The following is a 26862-nucleotide window of genomic DNA, read 5'->3' on the forward strand; positions in this document are numbered from 1 at the left end:
TAAAATTTGCTAGAAAATATTTAGTAACTTGAATCTAGGATTAAACATTTCAGAAAACTAGACAAAGATTTGTGAGCGTATAACTACAATTATTGAAACTCTTAAGAAGAGAAGTAAAAAGTTTCGAAATGTTTACACTACCCTTCAATGCATTCATTTTGCTGCAGGAGAACAACCTGCGCAGCGAGAGTTATGCTTCTTGGCTTTCATAAAGCTGGCACATCAGATATGATAGACTGGTTTAATAATCACCCTGCTGTCACTGGTGAAACGCGAGACTATTTCATAAATAACTCTTCCATGACAGACGATTGTCCCTTGAAGTGGATGGAAACACATCTCAGAAATCCACGGTACATATAAAACCTATTCTAGTTTGGTTTAACGTTCCGAACACTGCATGTTTTCTTTGCAAGAGATTTTATGCAGAATTTTATAAACTATATATTTTATGAAAGTTTTATTAAAGAACCATCTCTTTTTACACAAATATGTATTTTAGTGCAAATAAAATATAAAATACTTTAAAGTTAACATGTACCACCGTGCAATGGTGTATAAGTTTAATTTGTTACAGACATCTTCAAAAGAAGAAAGATATCTTTTGTGGCTGTCCAGGATGTGCAATAATCTTTAAACTCCAAAAAGAGAATAAAACCGACATTTTATGGCGGAGCGCTGCACAGTACTTGTCTTACACTATGCTTGACACCTCTCGTTATATTATAACCATGCGAGAGCCTGCAGATCGGATGATATCTAATTTCTTCTATGAGCACAAGGAAAATAGGGTATGTGCTTTTATTGAACAATTATTGGTATTTGTAGTATGTGTCAACATACTGTATGTTTGATGTACTGTAAGATTAATGATGACGCAACAACTATAAGACTATATAAATTGGTATGCAAAATTTCTGAAACAGTAACTACATGTAAATAGTAAAGAACGAGAACAGGATTCTTAGAAAATGGTACGTGCTTCTATTGTGCAAACTTTGACAATTGTAGCACATGCGTCGAGCTCAAAACATTAATGACTTATTTGTTAACAACTTCGCTAGGGAGCACATCATTCGATTAGCTATCAATGACCAAATCCCACAACGCAAAAAAGAAGAGACTAGATTGCGCGACCTTTAACAGAAAACTGCACTTATCTAACTTATCTATATTTGTTGAAATTGTCAGTTGCACCTTTTTGAAGTTGTGCTCCCTAAAATTTAATTTATATCAACTCGAACAACTCTCATTGACACTATACTCTGTCAATTCTTGTTGACAACTAATTTCAACAATACCTCTTCACTGGATATTGTGCTGGACGCCAGGCCATGACATTGTAATTTGCGTAGATGTTTTTATATGTTATATATTGCATGCTTTGTTGTTCTTTTTATTATATCATAATTAATTTGTCCATATACTATATCGCTATTATGTCTTCGTTTATTGCTGTATTATAACCATGCGAACGAATTAGCAATTCTGTTAATAACCAATGTTATACATGTTTACTCGGTTCCATTAGCCAGAACAAGAAGGTTTATTGTATATAAAGGAGCGTGCTCATTCAGTTTGTCAAGCAAATAGCCATATGCTTCTTGGTTAGTGGAATTTCTTTCTGTTATAAAACCTGAAAGAAACTACACATATTCTCTTCTCTGTATGAATTATTCCAGATAGTGCCAAGTGCAGGCCCGCAGTTCCTTTACACTGGTGGCAACAGTGTAATTGAGCCAAACCCTGCAGGCAATATCTAGAAATTTTGAAAATAAAACTCTGGTAGACTTCAGTGTAGATAAACCGGAGTAGTATGGCAACCATCGGAAGTTCCAAATCTGGCTAAAATAGCTGTACGGCTATCCCCAACACTCGTAAAGAAACCTGGTGTTTTAGAATAACCAGTTTATACAGCACTCCAGAAAAAACGTTGATGACAGACACTACACCAACTGTTCTCCATTCTGTAAGCCACTCGATACTGCCAAAAAAATTAGGCACTCCAAGTCGGACTACGATTGCCTAAAACAGTCCTCTTTACTTAGAAAGAAGCTCAAGTCATGTCTAAAAGAAGGGCAAGAAGTGTAGACCAGGACACGGACCGACTAGCTGACGACATTGCACAACTTGTCAGATTAAGTCGGAACCCGGAACCGGCCTCCCTGTTCAAAACGCCCGATTATAAAGATGTCAGAGACCCAGAATACCTCATTAGCAGATTTAGAAAAATCGCAGCTGCAAATAAGTAGGCCGAGGCAGCCAGCACAGTGCACCTTAGAGAAGTTTTGAAGAAGAGACAGAGTCTTGTCGAAAGGCAATCAGAGTGGTGGCCATCTTTGAAACCATCCGAGCCTGATTTAGACTATTTTTTGACAAGCTTTAGCAGAATCAAACAGTTTAAAAACAAGAACCCAAACCTCCCTGCAGGAACAAGCAATAGAAATGGAATGGCTAGTCCAAATAGCGTTCGCGGAACTGCCCGAACTGTTAAGAAGCAACAAGACAAAAGAGCACATCTCAAACTCCCTAAACTACCCTGCCCTACAGCACTATCTCTTAGCCGTACTCACGGAGACTCTCGCCAACGCAATACAGGCTGTAGGAGAAATTATTCATACCAAATCTGGAACAAACGCAACTCTGGGCAGAGCCATCCAAACTGTAGTAAAACAAATAGAAGACTCAGAGGCCAATGTGAGACATGGTGCAGTACGCAATGTCGAATGTACTGCTATCCACAGTAAAGCAGCTAGGGAAAGAAGTTGAGCAGCTGCAAAACAAACCAACAGAGGCTTCAGAATAAGGAGTCAGGAAACGTGAAAAGGCCAACGCAGTAGCACTTACTTACCCGCATAAATGGAGCAGCCTCAAGCAGCTCCTTTTGAGAACAGAAAACCTGCTCAAAGGCTCCTGCTGTGGCGTCCACACTAGTTGGTCAAATTAGTGAAGACGTTTTTCTTGGCATGCCCTTCTGTATGGCACACCAATGCTTGATGGAGTTTAAATGACCCGTGGTGAACGTAGATGGGAAGCCATTGGCTTGTACCCACCGAACAGGGAAGCTTTTACAGAACAAAATTTAGGTAATTAGGAACGTGGCTGTGCCAGCTAGGACTGAGGTTGCAGTCAGGTGTAGGTTGACCACACAAAATTTCTCCCCACTCTAGATAATAGAAGGAAGACCTAAAGGCTCACCTTTAGCTACAAGCCTGAATGAGCCTGGAGCAGATGGAAATGCGTTGGTTAGGTGTGTCAACCTGAACCCCCAACCTCTGACCATCTATTCGGGAACTACCGTAAGCGCTTACACTAGTGTGAAAGTGCCTTCTCCTATTGCCGGAACCCCTACCCTCAAGGGAGGCCCTGCTGTGCCAATCACCCGAGTCGAGGCCAAGCAACAGATCCCCGAGCATCTCCAGAAACTATATCATGCTGCCAGACCCTCATGCGAAGACACAGATCAGACTAGAACGTCTGACCAAGTATGGGTCAGTTTTTAGCACTGGATATGACGATATGGGTAAAACTTCACTCATAGGGTACTCCATACTCATAAAAGACGAGACCCAACCTATTCGTCAACCTCCTCACTGCCCAAGGCTTAAAAAGGAGGCAAAAGCTGAAAGTCAGGTACAGGACCTGGTGACCGGAGGGTTGATTGAGCCGGCTGGAGGAGTGTGGAGCTCACCTATTGTATTAGTTAAGAAGAAGGATTGAAAATGGCAGCTCTGTGTGGTTTACAGAATGCTCAATGCAATAACAGAACGATACGCATACCCCCTTATTTGGATAAACAAAAGCCTGGATGCTTTAGAGCCAATATTTTAGTACCCTCAATCTCGTCAGCGGAGAGAGATAGGTTCGGCTAGACGAAAAGCCAAGGAAGAATCAGCCATCCTCACTCACTTGGGTCTGTGGAAATGGAGAGTCCTTCCTTTCAGACTGACTTCCACTTCAGCCACCTTTCAGCAATTGATGGAGAGAGCTTTGCACAGACTTCACTGGCAGACATTATCATTGTATCTGAATGGTGAGATTGTTATTGCACCTGATTTTGAAAATTACCTCCAGCGGCTCGAGAAAGTGTTCAAGCGACTACGGCAATCCATTCACAAGATCTCATCGACAAAGTGCAAACTGCTGCAGTTCCAATTGCGCTACCTTGCCCACATAGTAAGTAGTGAAAGGGTGGCCACAGACCCAGCTAAAGTGAAGGTGGTGAAGAGGTGGCCCATCCCGCAGGGAGTCCGGGAAGTGCAAGGGTTCTTGGGTACTGTCGGGTACTACCGGCAGTACATCTCAAGGTTTGCCACCATTGCGAAACTCTTCCACCACTGGTGGAGAAGGAGCCATGGCGATGGACCGGCAAGGAGCAGGCAGCATTTGAAACCCTGCGCTATCGCCTTACCACTGCGCCCGTGCTGGGGCATCCGGATCCGGAGAATACCGTTATCCTGGGCACGGATGCCAGCAGGTGCAGAGTAGGAGCTGTGTTGTCACAGCAGCATTTCGACCAGAAACAAGTGCTTGCTCATTATAGCAAAAACCTCAATCCCTCAGAGCGAAACTATTGTGTGACACATAGAGAGTGGATCGCAGTGGTCAAAGCGGGAAAACACTTCCGCCCGTACTTATATGAACAGGAGTTTTAGCTTTGCACAGACCAGGCCCTCTGCAGGAAAGAGCCCTCTCACCAGGTGGCGTGTTGGCTAGAGGTGCTAGCCGGGTTCAAATACAAACTGGATCACCATGCGGGATTGAAGCACGGCAACACTGATGGCTCAAACAGACAGACGTGCAAAGATTTTCCACAGTGTGTCCAGATAGGGTACCTCGATGAGGCCAAAGTTGGTTGGAGTTGAACCAAGAAAACCAGGAGGATGCTAGGGTGATCAGGAGAATCCATGCTCTGTCAGGGATGGCTAGGCCTGTGTGCGAGGTGGTCGGTCAACGGGTGCAACCCCTGTTTCCAATGAAGTTATCCACTAAGTTTTCAAAGTTAACCCAAGACCGGTCGAGGCCATTCTGGGACTCCCTGACATCAAACGGGTAATGACCCAATGTACTAATAGTTGTCACCAGAAACCACATAAGAGCTAGGCAGAGGTCACCAGAAGCGCTCACAAGATGACCAGCTACGCGGGCCAGCACCCTGCTCCCGCAGGGCACAGGCCGGTTCGAGGTCAGTCGAAGCCAGCCTGGGGCCCAATGTCTCAGCTCAGCAAACTAAACCGTTTGCTCAACTGCAGAGCAAGGGCAAGAGTGCCGTAGCCATAATGTACCCAGCACTTCGAAGTGACACCAAAGTCCCTATGGATCAGTTGGAGTTGGGGAGCTAGGAGCTCAGGGTTCTGCATCGCAGGAGGGAATCTCTGAGAATCAGGCATGTTAGCGTGCTAAAAGCCAGAGTGGCCCTTCATGGTCGAACCTGATAGTGTGCCTTGTGCCCCCCGCCCCGGCTATGAGAGAGCCAGTTATTTGGCCGGCACATGCCATGACCCACTCCAGGAGGGGAGAACGGTAAGCCGCCTCCAGCTTACTTGGTATTGGCCTTGACTGACCGCCACTGTTCGCAGTTTAGTACGAAGCTGTGAGGTGTGCCAAGCTACCAAGCACAGAGGAACTAAGCCTGCAGCAAGCCGGCAGCGATTATACGCTGGCCGACCTCAGCCGAAGGTCGTTGTTGACTTGGTAAGCCCCTCCTCACTACATGAGAGACAATAAGTGGACATTAGTGTTGTCAGACCACTTTACTCCCTGGCAGGATGCCATTGCCATTCTGGAAGCCACGGTTTCAGTGGCCTTGATGAAAAAAGTGTTCTGCTATTTGAGATTTGCAGAGTAATAACATACAAACAAAAGCGCTCAATTTGAGAGCCAACTGATGGAGACGCTCTGCCAGCTCTGGAAAGTGAGCAAGACACGAACTACTCCCTACCATCCAAGGCAAATGAAATCATGGAGATGTACAACCGAGGCCTGGCAACTCTCTTAGAGCCATGTTGTTGGAACGAGGCCAAGAGGAATGGGATGAGTCTCTGCTCCAGCTCGTGCGAGCGTACAAGGGCGACCCTTCACAGTCACAGGTAAGATGGCCAACTTAAGGTTGTTCGGCAGGGAGTTGCGTCTGCTTGACCAGTTAGAATGTCACCCGCTCCCACTGTCATGCATCTGCCAAGGACTACGTGCTGCGGAGGCAGCAAAGGTTGGAAAAAATGCATGAGGCCTTTAAGGCAAAAATGGGGACTAAGTAAGCAGATCATGAAAAGCCACTGGTCTTCGCACCTGGGGTTGGGTGTGGTTAGTAAACAGGCGGCGACGAGGGAGACAAAAAGTAAGCTACAAGCTAAGTTTGTGGGTCCCTAAAAAGTCAAAACCGCCTGTTCTGACTACACCTACATGTATGTGGTGAAAAGACAGGGCCAAACCTCAACTCACCACTAGTCTTGGTTGAAACCTTATCACGCCAGCCCTTGAAGCTCTGGCCGCGTTCCAGCAACGATTGAGGCTTGAAGAGGGCCAAATATGAAAGGAGCCAAGAAGTCTCGGCCCTCACGAAGAAACTGCTTGCAACCTGATGAAGAATTAATGGAGTTTCTTTTCCAAATGCGTCCAGCTGATAAGCTCGACGAATTGGGAAAGGCAACTCTACAAACCAATTCTGAGGAAGAAAACTTGTGCGACAGTTCAACTTCAGACCTCCTGCATCACCTCCCCAAAGCAAAGTCAGAGAGGAAATAAACCCTTCTCCTCTAGAAAGCCATGGTGAGTTTGCTATGAACCTGGACTCTAGACACCCAGCAATGTCCCCCCAGGCCGTGGAAAACCCCCTCATTGCTACAGAAGACCTGAATCATTGTTTGTCAAGTACTAGAAAATGCCGGAGCGATACAGTGATTGGGTCCATCACACAACGAAAGAATGTGACTACCTAGCCACAGACAAGATGACCCGGGAGCTTAGTTTAAACCGCCAAACCACTCTATTGGGACAGCCTCCAGCTGGTCACACATATTCAAGCCATGCCGTGATGGCTTCAGGAAGAAATGAGACAGTCCCAAAAGGCAGCCCACAGTATCAGAAACAGAATACCCTAGCTACTGATGACAAAAATTTGAATGATCAAGAAATTAGCTACCTTGAACACCATATTAAGCAATTTGAGATGTTGGCCCTATATATTATTATGAGAAGAGTTAGTTAGTAAATAAAACCGCCAAGTTTGTTTTGACTCAAACTGAAGCCACTTTTAGCACAAACTAGCGAACCAAATCTGTCTTAACTCTTTGCATATCATGAGCCCCCTAATGTCAGTGCGGTTGGTCAAAAACTGAATAATGCTGCTTTAGTAGGTTTTATACAAACCCTTTTCGATTAGTGAGTAGCTAACTAATTAGCCTATCTTATCCGTACTTAGATGAAAGAAAGCTATAATTACTCGGATGCCTCAGATAATGAAATAATATTCCCATTGGCTCAGGTTTGCATCTGAGCAGTGCAAAATCTAATGAATCAGATTTTGTATTAGGTTAATAAAAAATATGTTTACAGCCTATTCCGAGCGTAGTTTCAATTCTGAAAAAACTACCTTTTATTATAATTTGATTTTGAGCAATGACCAGTTGTGTCATATTCAGTACAGCAAGAAAGACTTTACTAATTTTAGGTATACATTATTTAATGAATAGGCATAGGCATTAATGTCATAGGCTATAATAGTAACAACCTAATGGTTGAAAAAGTGTCCGAACTCATTCTGCAACACATTTGTAGCATTTTTTGGCATTACCTATTGTATATTTTCATGCTAATTTATTTAGTATAAAAACATTTATATAGACTATGTGGTTCAAAGGTTATGATGTTTGATCCGCCTTCTTGTCAAGTAATAGGTTTTACATGATACTTGAGTATGTCTCAGTAATGAAAATGTGTTTTCGATGCAAGATTTTGAGGTTGCTATTGTGTTAGCTGACACGTTTTGTGAACACTTATCACTAGATTTTCGTTTTTATTTAAAAAATTAGGAAAATATGTTTGTACCAAAAGGGGAACAGCTTTCCTAAACTAAAAAACATTTATATAAAGTCCCAGATTCATTTTCACTGATCAGACTTTCAACTTGGTGTTCAGAATACGACGAATGATTTGGGTTTTTATGAGGGACTAAAGGTTTTGTTCTAATTTTTTCTATGATGGTTCTTAATAATATTAACTTGTAAAAGATATGTTTATCTAAATAGGAAAAGCAAAGCAAAACAAAAGAAGTTATTAAGCTCACAGAGTGTATGAAATAATTTCTTTTTTTCAAACTGCGTATGTCAAAAACATCATGTGTATGCACCAAATCTTTTGTTGCCTTATGGCAAAGTAACTTTTCAGAAACATTGTATGAAATAATAGCAGGGATTTTTAGGGCGCACCATAATTCATTTTCTAACTCTAAAGTTTTTAAGCATTTTCTTCAAAACTTTGAAAGCGCCAACAGCAAAATTAGTAGTAACTGAATCTGTTTTACCCTTTGTAATCTCTTGTTTAACTCGATCAGTATTTTGGCGTATAAAAAACTGTTTAGCTAATATGCTCACGCAGATGGTATTAATGTCATTCTGACTAAGAGAGAGTGAAAAATATATGCGAGATTAGCATCACTTCACTCATAAAAATATTAGATTTATCTTCTTCCGACTAGCTAATTAGACCACTTTTTCTTTTTCTGAGCGGCACCTTCAATAGACCACCACTATAGTGTGAGAGTTAAACATGCAGTATCATGGTGCTCAAATAGATGTTTTACAATAATTGTATCTGTGTCAAAAGCAGGGTGTGATTGTTTTCGCCAAACACACTTAACATATTCCCACCTTAGAGTATTGCCTCATAAAAAAATTGTTGTTGACTCTTTTAGATGCAAAATTCTGTATTTGATGTTGTTAATCTACCACCACTAGGCGATGTTTTAACGGAATATTATATGAATTTTTAAAGGATGTTGTCATCGTTCTCCTTCAAAGCCTCAACTCAATTTTTGGTCAAATTGCTATCCCATTTTCTATGCTCAGCTTTCTACTGGGTTTTTTAATTCATGGCATCGTAAAGGTTTTGTGCGACCTTCACTTTCCTCCACTAGTACAAGACTTGGTGTGTCAGTTTATACATATATTTTTTGCTTAGTTCATGAATTGTACACGAATGCTCAAATAACAGGCAATGAACAGGCCCAGAACAGCTCTGCTCTCTACAGCAAGTGTTCGTGCTTATATAGCTGGTAGGCCCCATCTCTGTTCTACTTGGCTGGGCCCGGTTTGGCTCGGCCCGTCCCGCCTTGGCTCAGCTTGGACTCGACTCAGTTTTGTCTTGACTCAGCTTTGGCTTGGCTCAGCTTAGCTTTGGCTTAGCTAAATGCAGGTAGACGTCATCCATAACACACTACCCTCCATTGGCGATTAGGGTCTCCAATTTATGTCTTGAGGGAGCACCAGTTGGGCCAGGGCTTCATGCTAGTGGGCTCCGTAGCGGAGGTGCTCTACCTCTTCCAGCAGCAGCTGGCACCCCTGGCCCTCCAGGTGTCCTTGCCACAGAATCGTCTGCATCGTCTTGGCAGCCTTCGTCCAATCCTGGGCATCCTGAGCCAACAACCGGGCCCGGCTGCGCTAAGTCTGCAGGAGGGCCTGGCTAGCCGGGGTCCGTCCCACATCTTGGTCAGCGTGCGTGGTCCGGCTGGGTCCAAGGCCATCTGGCTCCTTTTGGTTGAGGCTGCGCGAACCCGGGCTGGGAGACGCGACTGTGTCCTGGCCTGCTGGGCTCCTCTTCATGGGCTACAGCGTCTCCTTCCTCCAGTAGTAGGAGTCCCTGCAGCCATCATCTGAGAGCCAGGCATGAACTGGCAGAATCTCCTGGCAGAAATGCTCCAAGGAGTCTTGGTTGACCACATACGCCACCGGCTCCACTTCTCTCTGCTGGTGAGTAGCGTCGTGTAGTAGCATCTGATCCTGTAACACGCGCTGCCTGTCACAGGGGCATACGAACACGGCGTACTGTTGAAACACGTGAAAGCGAATCCGCCGGCTGCTTGTTGTAAACTGTCAGATCTGGCTGCTCCCGTCCTTCACCTGTTCCCCATTTGTGTGACAGTTCTGAAATACAGGTACTTGATGGTCCTCACCACTGTCTTCTTCCGTGGCCTGCTCTCCTCTGGCTCCAGATCCCTCACGCACGTATTTTCCCTTATGGCAACAGCCGGTGGAGAAGAAGACAATTCCGGTGAGAGGGGGTTAATTCGTCTCCTCTTAGTGCGCACAGCAGCCACCCGGCACTCCTCCACTTTTTCTTGCAGGGTCTCGTTGAGCGGGTCCTCCACTCTCTCTTTTGTTAGGGTCACATCCAACAGCACCGCCATTTTGCAACTTTCCCTCGCGACTTCCGGACGGTTTTCTAGCTATTCCTTAGAATAAAATACACCATCTCCGTACCGTTTCGGCTTCCTAGTTGTCCGGGCTGGCCTCGGATCATACCAGACTGGAGTTGATGGGATTGCTGGGTTAATAGGATCTGGCATTGCGGTCTCTCCGGTCTCCACCGGGTTTGATTCCAGTTCTCTCGGGACTTTTTCCTGTGTGACCGGATTGATTTTTTCGTAACTCGGAGAGCATCTTTGGTGTTCTCCCTTTGTGGGTCAAGTCGGGTTTTCTCCCGGAGTTATTTCCTGCCCTCGCTTTTCTGCAGCCTCTAGCAGCAATTTTTCTCAGTTGGAGGGCGGCAATATGGGTATGGGGTCAATTCTGACCTCCTCCGGTTTTCTCTCCGACTCGCTGGGTCGAGCTCCTTTCATGTTGGCGCCCCTCCTTGGTTCCAGAGTAGCCGGGACTTGTCCCAACCTCTCCGGGCAAGCATGGTAAGGCTTCAGCCTTCTCTCGCTCTAAATGGAAGACTGGCCCTGCCATTTCTCTAAACACATGTGGTTCCCCCTGGCCTTCAGGACCTGGTATGGTTCAAAAGATTTTGCCTGCAGCTTGGGATTTTCTCCCCGTCTCCGGCATTTGTTCGTGAGCCATGCCCAGTTGCCTGAGATGTACAGCGGTGGCTCCTTCCAGTCGTCGTGTCTCACCTCCATCTGACTTTGCCGTTGCGTCTTGCGCACTGCCTGCAGCCTCTGCTGCACCTTAAGGGTGTGCTCATGGGCAGGAAAGAACTTTGCCGGTGGGGGTGGCTTTCCAGCTGGTCTCACAGCATCAGCTATCGTCCCAACATCTTCATGTTGGCTGTCTCTCCAGTTGCGGAGTGGGGGTGCCTCGGTATGCTCTCGTTAGCTGGGAAAGCAGCAAGTTTTACTCATTCTGTCACAGCCAAGGAGTAGTGCCCTTAAGGAGTGTCCGAGTCCCCGGTTGTGCCGTTCAACGATTCCGTTGGCCTGTGGGTGATAAGGAGTTGTATGGGTTTTTCCCATGTTCCAGAGTTGGTACAGTTCGGCTCTCAGTTGGTTCTCAAACTACGCCCCCTGGTCTGTGTGAATCTGTTCAGGTAACCCCGAGTAGCAGAAGAACCGCTCATCCAGAGCGTTTGCGACCACAGGGGCCGTGGTGTCAGGTAGTGCCAGTGCGTCCTGCCATCGGGTGAAGTGGTTGGTGAGGCTCAGCACCCACTTGTTCCTTCTAAACGTGGCCAGAAATGGCCGCACCAGGTCCACGGCCTCCTTCTGCCAGGGTCATCCAGCGTACAGCCTTTTTTTCCCTCTGGCCGCTTTTGTCCCTCCATGCTTTGCGACCAGGCACACTTCACAACTCTTGATGAGCTGTCTGACTGTGGACGTCAGTCCTGGCCAGTACCAAGTCAGCTGGAGGCGGGTTATCATTCTTCCCACACTAGAGTGAGCCAGGGCGTGTGTTTGTCACACCTTGGTCTCCTGCATGGTCGAGGAATAGATGGTGCACCATCTAGCGCGGCCCTGCAGGGCCACGGGTGCTTCCAGCACGCCGTTGTGTCACATGCGCAGAGACCCTCGCATGTCATGCAGGATATCCAGCTCTCTGCTTTTGACTTTCGGGTGATCTGCTGGCACCTCTTTTTCTGTGGCGATGGCATGGTACATGATGGCCACTGGTCCTTGTTCGGTGGCATGAGTCTTCGCCAGCTCACTATTCTGTCCTGTCATCCTTGGTGTGGCTGATAGACCCTCAGGGGAACCTCCGGCACCCAGATTCAATCCCGCCACAGTTGGGGAAGAGTCTCGTGGGAGTTGCCAGCCGGGCTCCGGAGTATGTGACGTTTCACAGGGTCGATCCCGCGCCGTCGAGAGCGGGAGTCTTATCTAAGCAACTGGTCAGTACCCACATGGCTAACGACCCTTGTTCCCTTGCCAACTCCTTCTGTAAGGGGCCTCCATTCCTCTGCTGAATGCTCGGGCAATGCCAGCAGTCTTTGCATGTTTGCCTGCTCAGCTCATCTGCGTTACCGTGGCGAATCCCTGACTGATGTTCCAGAACGTAGCGGAACTCTGCCAGCATCTCGAGTGACCGGTTTACCTGCTTCGAGTGTTCCCTCCTCCTACATAGCCACTATAGTGAAGCGTAGTACGTCCGTAGGAGAAACTCCTGACCATACAGATAAGGCCGGAAGTGCATAACTGCCTTGACTACTGCAAGAAATTCTCGTCGAATGACACAGTAATTGCGTTCCGAGGGGGGTGAGGGTTTTGCTGTAGTAGGCAATGACCTTCTTGCAGCTCTCATGTATTTGGGACAGTGTCCGTGTCCAGGATGTACTGCCTCTGGTAATCCGGGTAGCCCAAAATCGGGGCGGTGCTGATACTGTCCTTCAGCTGGTTGAAGGCAACCTTTTCTCCTTCCATCCATCTCCAAGGCTCTCCTTTCGCAGTCAGTCGGTGCAAGGAATGTGCTATAGTGGCGAACTCCGAGATATATCGTCGATAGTAACCAATGATCCTAAGGAACCCTTGGAGTTTCTTCACTCCGCGCGGGTTCCGCCACTCCGTGACTGCCTTTACCTTGTCAGGGTCTGTAGAGACTACATCCTGGTTTTCTATGTGACCCAGGTAGTGGACCTGGGGTTGCAAAATTTTGCATTTGGACGGTTTTAGTTTTAGTCCGGTCTTGTGGGGTCTCTGGAAGACCTCCTCCAGCCAACGCAAGTTTGTATTAAAGTCTGGGGCGATGACTATAATATAATCACGATACAGTAGCAGCGTTGTCAAGTGGAGGCCGTGTAGAACATGTTTTATGAGCCCTTGGAAGGTGGCTGGGGCGGACGTCAGTCTAAACGACAACACCTTCTACTTCCACAATCTGGACCATGTTGAGAAGGCTGACTTCTCTTGCGCTTCTGCATCACGGGGTACCTGCCTATACCCGCTCACCAGGTCGAGCGTGCTGAAGTAGCAGCTGGCAGACTGGGCATCCAGGCTGTGGTCGATCCTGGGTAGGAGATGGGCATCCTGCTCGGTGACGGTGTTCAAACGCTGGTAATCTATGCAGAAGCGCCATTTCCCATCTTTTTTTTGCACCAGCACCACAGGGGAGCACCAAGCTCCTCCAGCTGGTTTGATAAGCCGCCTTTTAAGTAGATCTTAGATCTGCCTCTCGGCCTCTGCCTCCTTCTCCGGTCCGAGTCTGTGATGGGTTTCCAGATCGGCCGAGTGCCTTTCTTAAGCGGAATGGAATGTTCTACCTTGGACGTCCTTCCTACGTCACCGTCATTTGTGCTGAACACGGTGGCATATTGACTCAGAAAGGAGGCCAATCTCACCACTTGGCCTTTCTCCTTACAGTTCGGCCGGGTCGCCTGAAACAACTATTCAAGGTTAATACTAAACAACTAAGTACTAAAAAGCTATTCAACTATCCAATAACCTGTAGCTGTCACTCTCTTCAAGTTGGTCCCGAACGCATCCTGGCAATCGGTCAAATACTTGCTTATTGATCAGGTTTGTGGTGCATCCTGTGTTTAAAAGAAACTGGATGGGCCGCCCCTCCACTCTTCATGAGAGGAAATAGCTAATGGAATGAGGTCGGCTGAGGGCTTGCGCCCTAGTGGTGTCTTCCAAGACACCTTTTGTGAAGCCTGAGAGACTTCCTTTCCGCAGTGGAGCGGAATCGGTACCTCAGGCCGTCCAATGTCCTGGGTAGATCCGAGCCTACTGTGATTGCCATTCTCAAGGCGGAGAAGGGGCTGTATAATAATGTATACTATTGTTGTATAATATAGTTGTATAAAAAATATGATACACAATCAAATCTAGACTTCAAGCTTTCATTTCCAAACAGCAGCTATAAATTACAGCAAAAAATTAGATCATCTCTATTCAAGTTTGAACACAGTTTGAATGCAAACAATTATTGGGTTTTCTAATTTATACAATAGTACTAAACTTTTCTACTTGCACAATTTTAGGAATGCTTAGATTAATAGTTTTAGTCCATTTTTTTACATTGTTGTTTATCAGACAATTTAAATTTATAATCTGTCCCAAAATTGAGTGAATACTAAAAATTAAATGCATAAAGTAATAATATTTCTTACATAAATGCTCATAGCTTTAACACTTTTTAGACATCACTCCCTTACTATAACTACTCATTGGCGGAAGTGGGTAATCTCTTCTTCCATCAAATAATCTCAGAGTCTGTGGAATCTCTTACAAGATGTCTACGCAAATATGGGACCACAGCTTGCTTACTGAGACAAGCACCAATCTATCATCCACGACCATACATTGCTATAAGCATGCGCATCAGCTGTTATTCTACCCTTCTCAAAGAGCTCTTGAAGTTTATCCCCAAGGTGACTATGCTAATAGTACGAGTCAAGATTGCTTGCTGATACTAGCAATGATAATAGCAAACTAAAAATAAACCTCAAAAAAGTCGCAAAGAAAAGCTCACAATCGTGAACTATGTTCTTGAAAATAAATACAAAACAAAGCTAAAAAATTAAAGTCGTTTTGGATTGTGCTATCAAAATATTTTTGCGTAATTCTACCCTGCAAAGAGCAAAGTTTTTATATTGTTTCAAACAATAGGGCAGTTTCACTTCGATATATATGATCAAAAAGACAACTACTGAATACACACCTCTAAATCTAACCTACTATTTAGCGTAGGGATGGACGATAAATACTGATATGCTGATATCGTATCTTTTGGAGTTGTCTTCTCGACATATCGAGTTACCGATAACTCCCAAATATTGGTGATGCAATCAACTACCTACCGAAACAAAATAACTATTGACCTATTGGAAAAATAAAACATTGGGTTGACAGACAAGAATTTAAAAATTATCAATAATTATCAAGGGAACAAAGATTGTCATGGCATAAGATCTACTGAAATGATAAGATTGTGTGTGCAAAAATAGTCTTCAAAAGATTCAGTTGGGTGTTTAGGCTTCAGTTAGCATTTATTAGGATAAAAAAAACACCTTTGATTCAGCAACAAAATCACAGCCACAACAATCGTGATATCGTGATCCATTCATGAATAAAAAGGATGAACTGCAGAAAAAAGCAGTCTACAGCAAAAAAAATTGACAAACAATATATTGAGGTGTGAACTATTGATGAGAAAAAGAAACTACTGGTAAGATCGATAACACAATAGGGCAGTTTCACTTCGATATATATGATCGAAAAGACAAATACCGAATATCGCTTTTGTTATTTTGTCCTTCCCTACTCTATACATAACCTATTCATCGTTTTTACACAAAAATCACATGATCTCCGAAGTACTCCGGTTAGTGCCCCAACTGAATCAATATGAGTAGTATAAATAAATTATAGAGCCGTCTTTCCTTTTTCGATTCAGTCGTACCAAGCAAACACAATTTATATGAGTAAGTAATAAAATTTAATTAGTAGTAAATATTAGTAGTGAATTAAATAAAATTTACTACTCATTAAATAATTAATGAGTAGTAAATTACATCTAATTATTATTTACTGCCAACGTGTACCGCGAAGGTCATGTGAACTTATGTTTCTTGCAAGCACTGGAAAAAAACGGTTCTCTATATAGCTGGTAGCTGAAATTGAACATAAGACGAAGTCTATATATTCTGAACAATAGAAAGTTGCGGAGGTTGACTCACAACATTCATAGGAAAAGGAAACGTCAATAACATTTATTTATGGGCAGCAACCATGTCAACATGAACTAAGCTAAAGTTAGAAATCGGAGGTAGTCTAGAATCTTGATATTCTACTAAACGACATCATCAGCCTAACTCATCATCTTTTCTACCTTTGCGTCTCAGGCTAAAACTTCCAGGTTTAAGGAAAGATCCAATAAGAATGTTACATGCTGGCAGAGAGTCTCTAACTAACCTGAAGTGGGAGAATCAGAGGACAAAAAGGTATTCTTTTGGAGTTCGGATTTCCAACTTTGTGAACGCGCTGGGATCGAGATCAACTCAAGAATGCTAATTGAATTATAGAAAAAATAAGCTCAAGGTACTTTGAATTATTACATTGATTGCATTTATCAGTAATAGTGATTGATTGACATAGCTACGCTAGGTTTGATATAGTGTTGTTATGGCATTGCCTTAGTTACAAAAGCAGTAAAAGGAGATATAACAATATCGTAGATTTTTCCAACATGTTAACAAAACACTGATATTCAAAAAATTCATTGTATCTATACTCTGTGCATTGGTAAAGCGATGTCAGGCTACGAAGCGATCTCCTACAATGTTTCTTAATCTTACAAAACCGTTACTTTCACCACCCTCAGAGTCAGTGCTATTTTAATTATCTGCATGATCGCAAAAATCTGAATTGACTATAATGTCATCAACATAAGTAATTATTTGTTTTAAACTGTAATTAAACCATTTGTTTTTAAGTTGGAAATTCTCAACCAAAATATTAAAGTTAAATTTTAGGCTAACTTTATAGAGAAATCTGTAGACAACACTGTCACTACCATATAAGCCCATAAAGATCGTTGGTTATTGTATCAATGAATAATAAAATTCAGTTACTAGCAATTGCTGAGAAAGTCGCAAATATGCGTCTACGGCGGTCGACCATAGAAAACGCATAAATGTGTCTACTTCAGTGAAAGGGTTAAAAACGTTTTCTTTGCCACTGTTTGTGATAATAAACATGTACATTTCCTTCCGCAGCTGAGTTACTTTTACTTATTTTCCAGCTACGAGTACCACAGAACTACAGAACTCGCACGGGTACTGCTACTGCATTTTATCTACTAAATTTTTACTTCAAAAAGGTAAACACTTCTCATTCAATGTTGTATTGTCTATGAATTGCCACACATTCACTACTTGAAAACGTTGGACTTGCCACTGTTCGTGATAGTAAACATGTTCATTACCTTCCGCAGCTGACTTACTTTTACTTTTTTCCAGGTACGAGTACTACAGAACTACAGCTACTACAGAACGCATGGGCACTACGAGCGTTGTGATAGGCGATGGTGAAAAGAAAGCGAGCGGCGTGTATTACAAAAAAGCACACCATCTTATTCCCTTTTAGAAACGCTTGAAGCAGTACAATGCCTACCAAAAAGCCTACTGCCCAAATGCAAGAACAGATTGATTCCCGTAGAGAAAGAAACAGAATTTGCAAAGCAGCAGCTAGATGAGCAGAAACTGCAAAGCAAACACAGCTACACCTACGACGAGACAGAATACCTACTGCATCTACTAGAAGTGCAGAAACTGCAGAGCAAACACAGCTATGCCTACAACGAAACAGAATAGCTACTGCAGCTGCTAGAAGTACAGAAACTGCAGAGCAAACACAGCTACGCCTATAACGAAACAGAATAGCAGCTGCTAGAAGAGCAGAAACCGCTGAACAAACTCAGGTATATCGAGAGCAGGCCAGAATAGATGGTGCAGCTGCTAGAAGAGCATAGACTGCCGAGCCGACCCATCAGCGACTCCCATGGCGAGATACACTAACTACAGCAGCTGTTTGGCTGCCACAACCTACCAGGCGCCGTGCATGGGCAGAAAACTTTGCACTTGACCACAATCCTGCAACACAGTATAGAGCCTATCAAAAATTTTTTATGGGACGAATGTTTAAAAAATGTTCCAAATGTAATGCCTTACGTTGGAAAGGCGAGAGGCTAGGCATTTGTTGCAACAATAGGAAAATTTGCCTACGACCTCTCTCTGAGGATGTTCCACCTGTATTGACTCACCTATTCCAAGGCGCAAATCCTGATTCTGAACATTTTTGTGGGGAATATACGCAAATATAACAGCTGTTTTCAAATGGCATCATTTGGAGCTAAAATCATTGATGAGCCTGGATTTAACCCAAATTTCAAGGTTCAGGGTCAAGTCTACCATTTGATTGGATCCTTGCTTCCGATACCGGGTGAGCAACCACAGTTCCTGCAAATCTATTTCATGGGTGACCAGCAGGCAGAGGTAGAACGTCGGCGTGGTATTGTTGAAGGAGTGCGATTAAACGTAATCCGCGAAATGCAGGATGTTCTACACAAGCAAATTAAATATGTGCGTGATTTTAAAACCGCTCGAAAGAGGCTGCCTGAAAACACGGACGACTTGGGAACTGTCATTCATGCTGACAAACACCCTGTTGGAGAGCATGAAAGAAGATTCAATGCTCCTGTCATAGATGAAGTTGCTATTCAAATAGTTTGACAGCAGTTTGAAAGGCGAGATATTGTTCTGCAGTTACGTAGCAATGAACTACGGAGGATATCTGAGTCGCACAGAGCATATGACACCCTGCAGTATATACTAATTTTCTGGCGAGGTGACGATGGCTAGAACATTCAGCTGTGACAGACTGACATTCACACAGGAGAGCAAGGTACACGAAATGTTTCTGCTATGGATTTTTATGCTTGCAGACTGATTGTTCGTGATGGTAGCTTCAACTACATTCACAGGTGTCGAAAGCTGTTTTTTTCAGTTTGCAGTTGATATGTACGGTAAAATTGAAACTGAAAGACTTAGCTTTATCCACCACAATCAGACACGGCTAAGAGCTAATGACTACATCCACCTGCATGATGCAGTGGCTGATGATCGCAATGCAAACCAACGAGATAACATGGGGATTTTACTTTCTTCTTTTACTGGTGGCCCGCGCTACATGCACGAACGTACCCAGGATGCCATGAGATATGTGCGACATTAAGGCAGACCAGACCTCTTCATCACATTAACCTGCAACAGCAAATGGGATGAGATTTCCAATGAATTGCTGCTCGGTCAGCAAAGCTATGACAGACACGATATGGTTGCAAGAGTGTTCCACCTAAAACTAAAGCAACTAATAGATTACATCACCACCTGTGCAATATTTGGCGCTGTGCGATGCCATATGTACACCATTGAATGGCAAAAATGTGGACTTCCTCATGCACACATTCTAATTTGGTTATTTGATCACATATGGCCAGAACAGGTTGATTGTGTCATTTCTGCAGAAATACAAAATCGTGTGGAAGACCCTGAACTATTCGAAATTGTCTCCAAGCACATGGTACATGGCCAATGTGGCCAGCTAAACCCCGGTTCATCCTGCATGAAAAACGGGACATGTACCAAGAAGTACCCGAAAGCTCTCATTAAAGACACAGTTACTGGCATAGATGGGTATTCATTGTATTGTCGTCGTTCCGCTGATGATGGAGGTTTCACCAAACAAGACACATTGCGGGCTGCTGGAGAGGCCTACGGCATCACTTCGGATAATAGATGGTTAGTGCCTTACTGCCCTTTGCTGTCCAAAGTATTCAATGCACACATCAATGTCAAGTTTTGCAACTCAGTGAAGTCCATCAAATACATTTGAAAATATGTCAATAAGGGCAGTGATCAAGCAGTGTTTGGCTTGGAAAGAGATGGAGCACAGGTTGATGAAGTAGCTCGCTATGAGAGTGGAAGGTACATCAGTGCAAATGAAGCAATGTGGCCATCTTCAGTCTCCCCATTCATGCACGACACTCGACTGTTCAGCATCTTGGTGTCCATTTTGAGAATGGTCACAGAGTGTATTTCACTGAAGCAAATCTTCAGCAACAACTTCAAGAACCATGTGACACTACCCTTACAGTCTTTTTCAAGCTTTGTACACTTGATGATTTTGCCAGGACGCTTCTCTACTGTCAATTGCCAGCCTATTACACATTTGACGCATCCACAAAATGCTGGAAGATACGAGTTCAAGAAGTTGCAGTGCCTATCATCCTGGCATATATCAAACTGATGCCCTAGCACAGGTATACACTGTTCACTCTAACAATCGTGAATGTTTCTTTCTTCGAATCAATCTGCATGATGTAGTTGACCCAATGCAGGCATTTGGGGCTATTGGAAAATGATGCAAAGTGGAGAGAGGCCTTGGAAGAAGCTGCAACTGTACGGTCACCTGCCCAACTGCGCAAGTTGTTTGCTATTATGTTGAGCACCTGCCAGCTTTCTCACCCTCTTCAGCTATGGCAAGAGTTTAAGCAACATTTGGCTGAAGACATCCTGTTTCATGAGCGACAACTGCTTCAGGATCAACAACTGCAGTTCACAGATAGAATGTTCAATATTGTTCTTATATTTATCGAGGACCAAGTGCTCGAGGTCACAAACAACAACCTCTCAGTTTATGGACTTCCCAGGCTTGTTACAGTGGAGCAACCTGTTGTTTGCAGGGAAATATTATGCGAAACAGCATATGACCGTGAAGAGCTCCATCGCCATGTTGAAACCAATGAACCGCTGCGGCTGGAAGAGCAAAGAGCTGCATATAACACAGTTCTGGAGAAAATTGAACAAAACAGTTGCGGTATGATGTTTCTTCATGCACCAGGTGGGACCAGCAAAACCTTTGTCACTAATCTTATATTGGCAAAAGTACAAGAGCCTGGAAAAATTGCTTTAGCTGTAGCTTCATCTGGCATTGCAACTACCTTACTCCCTGGTGGCCGCACTGCGCATTCAGCACTGAAACTGCCTCTTAATTTGGCCAGAACTGAGAATCCTGTGTGCAATAAAAAAGAACAGCGGAACTGCCCAACTTCTGCAACGATGCGTTCTTATTGTGTGGGATGAGTGCACAATGTCACACAAGCTCGCATTTGAAGCTCTAAACTTTACCCTAAAAAACTTGCGTGACAATAATATACTTTTTGGTGAGCGAACTCTTTTAATTTCTGGAGATTTCCGCCAAACATTGCCTGTCATACAAAGAGGCACACCCGCTGATGAGATAAATGCATGTATCAAATCATCATTTTTATGGCCGTCTGTTGTGCAGCTACATTTGACACAGAACATGTGTGCCGCTATTCTTGACGACGAAACAAGGGCACATTTCGCTGCTGGACTGTTGCGTATTGGTGCAGGATGTTTGCCAGTCAGTGCTAAGGATGGATTGGTGTCACTTGATGACTACGGCACTTTTGTGGATTCAACCGAGGAATTTCAGGAGAAAGTTTACGCTAATCTGCGACAGAGGTTCCAAGATGTTGATTGGTTATCTGTGTGAGCTATTATTTGCCCCCAGAATGATGCAGCTGCTGCCATAAACTCACAGCTTTTAGCCCAACTACCTGGCAATTCAAAAACCCTCACTTCTGTTGATACGTCGTTAACTGATGGCGTTGCTGTAGAACATCCTGTAGAATTCTTAAACTCGCTGGACTTGCCCAAACTTCCTGCTCATAAATTGCAGATAAAGATAGGAACACCGATCATGCTTCTTTGCAACCTCAATCATCCAAAGTAATGTAATGGCACTCGACTAATTGTTACGCAAATGTTTTCACACGTAATTCAAGCCAAAATCATTTCAGCATCTGATAGAGGAAAATCTGTTTTTATTCCAAGGATCCCAATTATTCCAACCAATCTACCATTTAAAGTTAAAAAGATTCGGTTCCTCATCACCGTCTGCTTCGCTATGACCATCAACAAGTCACAAGGTCAGTCCCTCAAAGTAGCTGGTATCGACTTACTGTCCCCTGCTTTAGCCATGGCCAGCTGTATGTTGCCTGCTCAAGAGTAGGCACAAGCTGAAAACTGTTTGCTCATACACCCGACAGAAAAACAAAAAATGTAGTCTATCCACAAGTGTTACTTTGATTAACATTGTGTTATTGATGTCATGCTTGCATTAAATTAACATTATGTTATTAATGTGTCATGTTATGTTCTTCATATACTACTATACCTACCTATTATCCACGTGCAGCATCTTCTAGCATATTTTTTATATATATATATATATTTTCATGCATTTGTTTTCCTTATTGCGTCTCATAAAAAAGCTATTATGTTGGCGTTATGTTTTATTATTGTAAGGTGCTAATGCTGTATCTGCCTTGAAATTATACTGTCTGTGCTGTTATACATGTGAATTTTACTGATAAATTTTATTAACACAACCACATCACTGCAGCACTGTTTGTACATACCATGATTAGTGTTAGAAGTCTCCATTCGATGTCGAACTGTAGAAGTCATGTATAGTGCATGTAAATGTCTCTATTCAATAAATGCTGGCGATAGCTCAGCAGTGCAATAGCAAAATATTTTGTAGAATTTCTTAAAACATGCACAGTTTTTCAATACTGCCAGTTTGAACAACTTCTGTTTGCCTAGCGATGTCAATTTCATTATGAGTTCTCTGTACAAAAATAGGAAAACTCCCATTTTAGTGGTTTGAGACTGATGCATTGTAGCATTGTAGACTAGCTGTAAAATGCATTGCTGATTTCCATTGTTCTCTCCAAAATGATTGACATGTATGACTGCGTATGTTGTCTGATCAGCCCAACAATTTCAGTAGACTGCATAGTTGGAGTTGTTTTGCAGTATGAAAGACAACTCTCAATAAACCTTTTGCTGTACATGACTCTGTTCCCATGGAGGGGTAATTCAGCTAGTATATATATATATATTTACTCGTATTATTTAATATATTCGAGTGTATATACATATTCTTGATATATATTATATATAATATCGAGATATATATAATATATATCTCGATATTATATATATATTTTATATATTTATTTATTTGTTTGTTGGCTGTTGATCTGTCGTTCTTGTGTCCAGTTATAGGTATTAAAGGCTAATAAAGTAAAATCCATTTTACACTATTAGTTGAGGGTAACGTGAGGAGCAGACAGGTGTCTTATTCACTAAGCCAAACAGCCTACTTGTGGTACTATAAAATAGTTATTTGAATGTCTGGCATTGCCCGAGTAGTAAAAGTCTTTGCACACAAAAAATAATTTTTCATATATATGTACACTATATATACACTACAGTGTATATTAACTAGCATGCTTGGATATTTTTAGCACACTTAAAGGTCATGTCAGGTGTGAGCATATTTTTAGTATATGAGAGATCATGACCGCGTGAATGATCATGACCACGTGAAAGATCATGACTGCGTGAGAAATCATGACTGCATGAAAGATCTTGACCGTGTGAGTGACCATGAAAGCGTGAGAGATATTGACTGCATAAAATATCATGACTGCAGGAAAGATCATGATGGTGTGAGTGATCATGACAGAGTGAAAGATCATGACTGCATAAAAAATCATGACCGCGTGAGAGATCAGCACTGCGTAAAAGAGCATGATCATATGAGAGATTATGACTGTGTGAGAGATCAGGACTGTGTGATAGATCATGATTGTTGAGAAATCATCACTGTGTGAAAGATCATGACCGCGTGAGAGATCATGAATACATGAGTGATCATGACAGTGTGATAAATCATGATTATGTGAGAGCCCATGACTGCATGAGATATCATGACTGTGTGAGAGATCATGACAGTGTGAGAGATCATGACTGCATGATAGATCATAACTATGTGAGAGATCGTGACTGCGTGAGAGACCATGACTGCTTGAACGATCATGACTGCGTGAGAGATCATGACTGCTTCTTAAAAGATCATGGCGCAAAATGATTACAAGTACAGTAATTTAAAGTCAATACTTTATATCTGCACAACTGGGGAGTGTATAGGTATGATTCCTGTGTGATACCATTTTTTCATTTAAACGCCCAAATGGAAGATCAAACGCAGCTATTTTTATAACAAAGCTTAAAATACTCAAAATCATTAGGTAAAAAAACTTAAACAATGGCAACTACATTACCTGCCCCTGGTTTTCAATTTTTAATAAATATGTAGCACAAGCATTAAAAATTATTTCTTAACAATCTGTTTTAGCTATGTTTTGAGCTTTCAAATGTTTAAATTATGCATTGGCCAGACACACATGAAAGAATTAAACACCTTTATTTAAAAGTAAGAATAGTGAAGGTATTTATTACTCATGCATATCTGTGCTTTCAGCCAGCTTAACAAACTGTTTAACTGCTAGGGATAAATGTTTCCTGATTATCTAAAATTTAGTTGCTCGAAATAATCACATAAAACAGCATGAACTTAGTGTTTGAATTAAAAAATGTTCACAAATCTTTGACTTTTTTCAAGATCACCAGAGATTGAACAGGTATGCCAAATAATATTCTCTAAAACTCAACCTAGTTGTGGCAGGTTATTGATTAAAAAACTTCATTTATTGCACAATGTTACTTGACACGCATTCAGCCGCGATTAGCTAAAAATATTGTTTGGTTTTATAAGAACTGGCTAGAAAAACCTGACGTGCACAAGGGATTTTAGGTAAATATAGGTGATTGTGGACAACTTTAGGTAGTTTTTGATGATTTTAAGCAATTGTAGAGGCTTTTGAATAATTGAAAATGATTGTAGGTGATTGTGGATAAACTTAGATGATTATTGATGAATTCATGTATTTGTAAATGAATGTATGTGATCGAAGCTAATTTTAGGTGATTATAAAAGATTGCTGATGATTTTACATGTAGGTCACTTTTGGCATCACTAGGTTATTGTAGGTAACTTCAAGTAATTTTGAGTGATGGCAGGTAAATGAAAGTAATCGCAGGTGATTGTAAGTAATCATAAGTGTTCGCAAATTATATTACAAGACTTGGGTTGTTTGTAGTTGGTTTTAGGTAATTGAAGGGTTTTGGTAAAAAATCATAGGTGATTATAAGTACATGTAAATGATTTTACGTGGTTGTTGATGATCACAGGCGATTGTAGCGAATTATAGGTGATTATAGGTGATTGATGCATATTGTAGATAATTAAAGGTGATTGTAGGTAAGGGTGTACGACTAATTCATAAATTATATCAAAGCAGACACATATCGTAGTATTTTTTTCATACTGCATTCAAAGAGACAGTGTCGGTTTGTGTATATTAATTCTGGGATTTGTCAAGTTGCTGCTTGTTACTGGACTAAAAGTTTTTAGTATAAATATGTTGAAAAATCTTTATTATTCTTAGTAAAAATGATCTTCTTTGTAGGAAAAGATCTATTTCTCAAAAATGGAAGAGTATGCAAAAGACGAAGAAGAATCTATGAAGAGAATATTTAGGTTTGTTGGAATCCCTGTCATTAAAGCGAAAGAGGTGAACAGCAATGATGTTTCCAAGGTTACGAATCCTGGCTACCAGGTCAAACCTGTGCTGCCAGAGACAAAGGAACTTCTCAAAATGTTTTATGAACCATTTAATGTAGAACTAGCTGAGATGCTGGGAGATGACAAATGGTTGTGGAAATAGAGTGTAGATGGAAACAATGATCGTCTTGGTATGGAACTTTAGGGTGTTTAAAATAATTCAGCCGATCTGGCATTTTTGACCAGTCCGTTTTTCAATAGTACTGTAAGTTTTTCAGCAACAAAAAATGTAAAAGCTCCAAATTTTTTATTCAAAGTTAAAAACTCAATATTTATGTAAATAATGTAAAACTTGATTAAAATCAATGGCACAAAAAGATAAAAAAGATTATGTGAAATTTGACATGTGAAAAAAGTTAATATGTAATATTTTACTTCAGCACTAAAGATTACACAGTAATTTAAATCAATTTCTACTGGCTTTTTTACTTTTAAACAATCATTTTGCAAATTATAATTGCAAAATACTTCTTATAAAACTTTGATGCCTTCGTGTAAACATAATAGTCATTTTTCACAGCTCTTTTTGGGCAGATCATTGAAACAAACTTCTGCTTAATATTTGTGGTTTTAAATTGGAGTAAAGAATGCAATTATATAATAGAGTTAGAGAGTTATATATTAGAGAGCAATTAATATAGAGTTCCAATTTCTCTACATTTACCTGCTCCAATAATTCTAATCTCAAAATGTATCAGCTTTTATAATACCGGATTTTAAAAACAATAAACTGTCAAAAGTTGAAACTACTGTGGCTATTTTTATGTTGGAGTTGTTAAACCTTTCCAAAAATGTCTAAAGTTTTGTTAAATAAAATAGAAAAAAAGTGGTTTGGAAAATTTTGCTAGCTCATCTTTTAACAATTATAAAAAATATAGACAAAGAATGATGAACCAACAAATCTTGGTTAACAAATGGTCAACTCAAATTAAAAAAAACTTCAAGTGAAGGCAAGTGCAACATAGCTAAGATGTTTTCTGGCAACAAACCTTTAGTAGTTTTACACACAAAACAGCACAAATGTGTTAATTAATGTAATGCACCTTGTTTGCAAAAACTTTCATTCTGTTTACATCAGGTGTGTTGTTTGTTTGTTTGTTTGTTTGTTTATTTTCATATATAATATAACTACAAAAAATAATATGAAGAGTGTTTCTCACAGTATAAAAAGACATGAGAAATAAAAAAAAATGTCACTCCAGGGAAGGTGATGATGAGGTCCCTGTGCGCAATAGCAAGGCTAATCAAGGCGCGGAACCTGAAAGTAGAGTCAGCAGAAGTCTGTCTAGTTGGTTTAGTCTAGTCCGGTT

General features: G+C 42.0%; 1 protein-coding gene across 1 annotated transcript; it reads left to right on the forward strand.

Moving 5' to 3' along the window:
* Positions 1-199: 199 nt before the first annotated feature.
* On the forward strand, positions 200-26659 carry LOC137404461 (uncharacterized). Its single transcript, XM_068090672.1, has 3 exons — positions 200-353; positions 578-791; positions 25398-26659. Exons 1-3 carry the CDS (start codon positions 229-231, stop codon positions 25653-25655), a joined length of 597 nt encoding a protein of 198 aa, XP_067946773.1. The 5' UTR covers positions 200-228; the 3' UTR covers positions 25656-26659.
* Positions 26660-26862: the final 203 nt, after the last annotated feature.

Source organism: Watersipora subatra, chromosome 9, assembly GCF_963576615.1.
Source record: "Watersipora subatra chromosome 9, tzWatSuba1.1, whole genome shotgun sequence".
Taxonomy (NCBI): domain Eukaryota; kingdom Metazoa; phylum Bryozoa; class Gymnolaemata; order Cheilostomatida; family Watersiporidae; genus Watersipora; species Watersipora subatra.